The sequence below is a fragment of the Gossypium raimondii genome, chromosome 4 (genome assembly GCF_025698545.1).
Source record: "Gossypium raimondii isolate GPD5lz chromosome 4, ASM2569854v1, whole genome shotgun sequence".
In the NCBI taxonomy this organism is placed as follows: domain Eukaryota; kingdom Viridiplantae; phylum Streptophyta; class Magnoliopsida; order Malvales; family Malvaceae; genus Gossypium; species Gossypium raimondii.
Genome location: NC_068568.1, coordinates 1,958,058 through 1,963,671, shown reverse-complemented (window position 1 = coordinate 1,963,671; position 5,614 = coordinate 1,958,058). Strand labels below are relative to the sequence as shown.

Here is a 5,614-nt window from a genome sequence, read left to right as displayed (position 1 = left end):
TTCAATGCAAAATCACTTTTAAGATTCTCTGAAATATATTATTGAGCAATATTAATACCGAAATTATCAACTTTATGATAAAAATATGAATAAATAAATAAAATTATACAAAATTACGGGTGGGTTTAGATGGACGGTTGGGTGCGTGCATTAGGTGCTGTACATTTAGTTTACTTTTTGACCCATACTATAATATCTAATCTTACAACAACCGTTATTTTTACACTAATCGCAGGTAAACCCACCACCCGTCTAAACCCACCCTATATAAACAAAGATGTAAAGCTACAAAATAATGCAGTTAAAGGTATAAAAAAAACTAGCTTCATTTATATATGATCATATATAGATCTATATTGTTCATAAAATAATTAAAAACTAAGCAGATTAAGTTTATAACGTAAAATAATAGCCACAGACATACCTTCAATGATGAATAGAGAATATTTAATAATCCAAGTCATGACCATGACCAAAATTAAAACCTTCAACACCTAGATTGAAATCCCCGTACCCGCCGGTGTCTCCGACGGCAAAGCCACTGTTTTGGACGGCGAAACCGTTGCCCAAACCATCAGGATTAGCCACCGTCATGGCAGTCGACATGGCAAAAACATCTCCCATCAATGTACTAGCCCTATTAGCCACATTATTCCTTAACTCCTCCAAGGCTTTAGCATATGCTTCAAGTTCCTCAATTCCCATATTATTATCAATAGGGTCATCCCACCAAAACAGTCCCTTCATTTTTCTCTCTTCCTTTTCCTTTTGGATCTCCTTGCTTCTCTTTTTTTCTTCCTCAAGTTTCTCCAATGTCTCTCGGCTCTCCTCGTTGAACTCTTCGAGACATGGAGCAATGTCGTCACCAGACATCATCAAACCATCAGCATGGTTAGGGTTTTTGCTAAGGTAACGCTCCAATATCATGTCGATATCGGGGTGACCAAAGCAAAACGGCTTTCCTTTGGGAGAGAACACGATGATGCCGATGTTGCAACCGCATAAAATGCAAAGCTCGCTCGCTTTCTTGAACAAACCATTGCGGCGCTTGGAGAAAGTCACTTGGCGGCTGCTTTCGTTTTCGAGTTTCTTTATCTGAATCTTCTGGCGACCCCTCGTTGCCTTAGTGGTGGTGTTGCTGCTTCTGGTTTGATTTAGAGATGCCATTGTTATATCCTATGTACGTCTTAGAAAAAAATGGTATTCTTCTGAAAGGAAGAAAATGTATAAGATTATATCCAAATTAAAGCAATTATATATATGGTAAGTTGAATTTTTTGGAGAATCGGTCCAAATTTTCAACTTAGTATTAAATAATATCCTAAAATTATTATCTCAATATTCTCTTTTCAAACTATATAAGTAAGGTTAATAATATCAATTAGTATAATGATCATATTTTGTTCACTTTTTCTTCTTTAAATGTTCCTCAAAAATATCAAATTAATTTTTACTTAGGGTGGGTGCTGTGTGTTTAGCTTAATTTTTGTCTCACGTTACAATATCTATTTTCACCGTCACCGCTGTTTTTGGACTAACCACATGTAAACGCATAATTTTAAAATTTAACTCTTTCTTACGCATAGCACTACTTAATGAAGAGAAATAATTACACAATCCCAATTTTTTTTCCTATAAAAAAGAATAATTCATTGCCTAACTATTGGTAATTAAAATCAATGCTTAATTAAGCCTTGATTTAATTAAATCAAAGCTATATTAAGGTTTGATTTAATTAAATCAATGCCATATGAAGGCTTGATTTAGGCCGGTCTTGGGGTTGTTTGAAAGTGCAGTCACGTAGCGTCTAAGGCTAGAAGGAGTCCAAAAAATATATTTTTCAGTGTTTAATATGGGAAAAATTGCAGACTAAAATAAATTAATTAAATGCTTAAGGTTTTTAATTTTTTACCATAAACACTTCATCTCTTAGGACCTCAAAATTTTTCAGCTTTTATTGTATTATTTATATTTTTTAAAAGGGGTCCAATTTATTATTTCACCTAGACCCCAAAAATATATAAAAAAATTGAGCCTGATATTATCTTTGTAAAATAAAAAATTATTATCACCAAAAAAATATACTTCCTTCTACGCCAAAAATATACTTTCTTGCAATCACAAATAATTTTAATTTTTTTAAATGTGTTTGACTAGTTAAGAATAATTATATTTAAATTTTTATATCATTTTATAATTGTACAATGCAATTAGATAATTAGATAATTAAAAATAAAAGCTTGAAAGTCGTAATGATTAATTACCCACTTAATTCTCTCGATTCTCAACCCCTTATAAGAAGCAAGTAATTACGGTGTTTCAATTATACTCGATACAAATGAAATAATGGATGCTGAAACATGCTACATATGCATAGTTACAACCAATTATACCTATATTCAATTATTAATTATAATGAGTTTTTCCAAATGTAATATATTTGCAAAGAGGATTAACGGTCAGGAAATACCCCCACAAAGGACTAGAAGGAATAGAAGGAACCTGTCTCCCACAAAGGACTAGTCATTCATACCCTGCGTGATTGCTCTGTTACGGCTAAGGTATGGGAAAAGGTAATACCCCCCAATTTATTTGTCTCACTTCTTTAATTTAGATCTTCTGGATTGGGTAATTGCCAACCTTTTTTTTTTTTTGAACAAAGGGTAATTACCAACTTGAATGGAGGTTTTGGGGAAATGATGCCCATGTGGGACTCTTTGCTGTTTTGTGTTGGCTATTGTGGAAGAATAGGAATAAAGGTTTCAAACAAGCCTGATGAGATTGTAAGCAGGGCTAAATGCTTTGTCTCTAATATCCGTGAATCACTAATAAGGTCAGGGTCATTGGGAGTTAATCAAGGTATCAGGGTGAAATGGCATCCTCCGAGTAGTGGATGGGTTAAGATTAATGTTGATGGGTTTTCTAATATGAATGGACACTATCTGATGGTGGGTGGTGTGGTGCGAGATTCTACTGGGAATTGGTTGGAAGGATTCAAGAAAGTTATTGGGAGAGCCTCTGCTCTAAAGTCTGAATTATGGGCTATTTTAATTGGTCTTAAAGTGGTTTGACTACAAAACTATAGTAAGATTATTGTTGAGAGTGACTGCTTAGATGCTATTTAGATGATATTGGGAAATTCTATGAATACTCCTTTGATGACACTTATACGACAGATTATGAAAGCTAAGAGACAGTTTCAAGAAGTTAAATTCCAGTTTGTTCCAAAGGAGGGTAATAAGGTAACAGATTGACTAGCTAAATCATGCTCAAATAATGATGTTGAACTCACTCTTCTTGAATTCCCTAGCTTTCCTATCAGAAAACTTTTGTTATAAGATAAATTTGGTGCATCACATGTAAGAAGTACTTAATTTAAAGGCAATCGATTGCCTTCTTTCATTAAAAAAAAAGGTCAAGGGTGAGTTTAAGACTACATTTGCCACCTTTAGTAAAACTCGTTACCTAACTTGAAAACCCTATCAATTAAAATGAATAAAAATTTAATCCAATTTAATTTAATCATAAAAGTCAACAATTTGACCCTATCCAATTTGAATTTGAACTAATCCAAATCTAAAATTATTAAAATTGGAAACCAATTGCACCCATAATCATCTAAACCTGAAGTAAACAAGTTCCAAATGTAACAGCCCGATTCTGGGGCTAGATGGAACAGTGGTTTCGGGGCCACAAATCCGACAAGAAAAAATTTATTTTAAAATTATGACATGGGTTGCATTATGATAGGAAGGTTGCATGAAAATACTGATATGGTAAAATAAGGAAATAAAGTGATAAAAAGGGTAATTGAGTTATGTCAACATTGGAAAGTATATTATGACATATTAATCCAAGAAAGGATTAAATTGCAAAAGTGAGAAAAATTTTGTTAACCAAGAGTAAATACTCAAAATTTAAGGGGTTAAAGTGTAAATATGAAAAAGTTGAAGGACCAATAGTGTAAATATTTTAAGGGAGGAATAATCTAGAAACTAAGGAAGATGGATGAATTGGGACCAAATTGAATAGATGAAGGAATTATGAGGGATTAAATTATAATTTTACCAAATTAAGTGATGATTCAATGATGGAATTGTAAAAGAACATAAAGGGCAAAATGGTCAATTAGAAGAGAGAGAAATCTAGAAGGCAATGATGATGTTGGTGATATTTTAGATTAATTAATTAAATAAATATTAGTTTATTAATATTTTAATTTGATTTTTAAATGATATTTTATTATTTTATTATTAATTTATTTAGTATATATATATGTGGAAAGAAAGATAAAAAGGAAACCAACCCATCATCTTCTTCTTCCATGCAACCAACATGAGAAGAGAGAAAAAGAAAGAAAGTTTTACTTTCTTTACAATTTGGTCCTTTCAGCAAAATCCTCAATTTTCACTTAGAAATCAAAGAAATTTACATAGTCACCAAGAGAGAAAATTGACAAGGAGACTATGGGGAGCTAGAATTTCAAGTTAGATTCAAGAACATCAAGGTAAAGATTGAAGTCAATTGAGCAAGGTAAGAACATCAAGATTTCAATATATTTTTGAGTTTGATATTATTGAAAAAGTATGAGATTGATGTTAATATAGGGTTTTATTATATAATGTTATATGTTCTTGATATGTTAGTGGAGAGAAAATAAGAGAAAGTGTTGAGAAATAGTGTAGAGAAGGAAAATAAGAGTGTTATAGACTTAGTAATCAATATTTTGCACTAAAACAGTTTTGGACAGCAGCAGTAGATTAACTTTGAAAAATCACCGTAAATTGTGGAAATCGAATTATTAGATGAATAAAACATGAAATTAAGTCTTATTGAGTCTAGTTTCTCATAGAAGAAACGGGTGTAAGCAATAGATTTTTAAATCATGAGATATAATAAATTTTGTGAGATAAGGTCAGAATGAATTCGGGTTCCCCTGTTATGACTTTGGAAAATCATTAAAAATTGTAAAAAAATAATTATGGGATAAAATTTATATAATTAGAATCCTAGATGAGTCTATTTTCAAAGGAAACAAAAGGAAACATCATCCAAATTCTGTACAATTAGATAATTCATTTTTAGTGAAGAGTGGTCGGAACAGTCAGACAGCGAAATAGGGAAACTTTAAAGAATAAAATGTACTATTTGGCTGAACCAAAAATTCTAAAAATTTTATGGTAAGAAGATATGTGAGTCTAGTTTCAGATAAAATTAACGAGTCTCAATTTTGAGTTTTGTATCTCAAGATATAAATAATTTAGTGACTATGACTCAAGTGGACAGCTTTGAGTGAATATAAATAAATGTGAAATTATAGATAATATTACATATAAGCATGTTATATATATTAAGGATGTGGAATGGAGAGAAGGAGGAGGAAAATATATGATTATTCAACTAGCATTAGTTTTTTTTATTAAAATGACCAATTTATATGTTTCAGGACTAAATTGAACAAAGGTGAAAATTTAAGGGTAAATTTGTAAAAATGTCAAAAGTGACCAAATTGCATAAAATGAATTGTTTTATTATTTAAAGTAGTAAATTGAATAAAATATTAATTTAGATCAAGATTGGGTGGAAATTGGAAAATAGAAAATTTCCAAAATGT

At 31.2% G+C, this 5,614-nt stretch overlaps 1 protein-coding gene across 1 annotated transcript; it reads right to left on the bottom strand.

Moving 5' to 3' along the window:
* Window positions 1–430: 430 nt before the first annotated feature.
* LOC105778893 (agamous-like MADS-box protein AGL61) lies at window positions 431–1,336 on the bottom strand. Its single transcript, XM_012602642.2, has one exon. It carries the CDS (start codon window positions 1,165–1,167, stop codon window positions 448–450), a length of 720 nt encoding a protein of 239 aa, XP_012458096.1. The 5' UTR covers window positions 1,168–1,336; the 3' UTR covers window positions 431–447.
* Window positions 1,337–5,614: the final 4,278 nt, after the last annotated feature.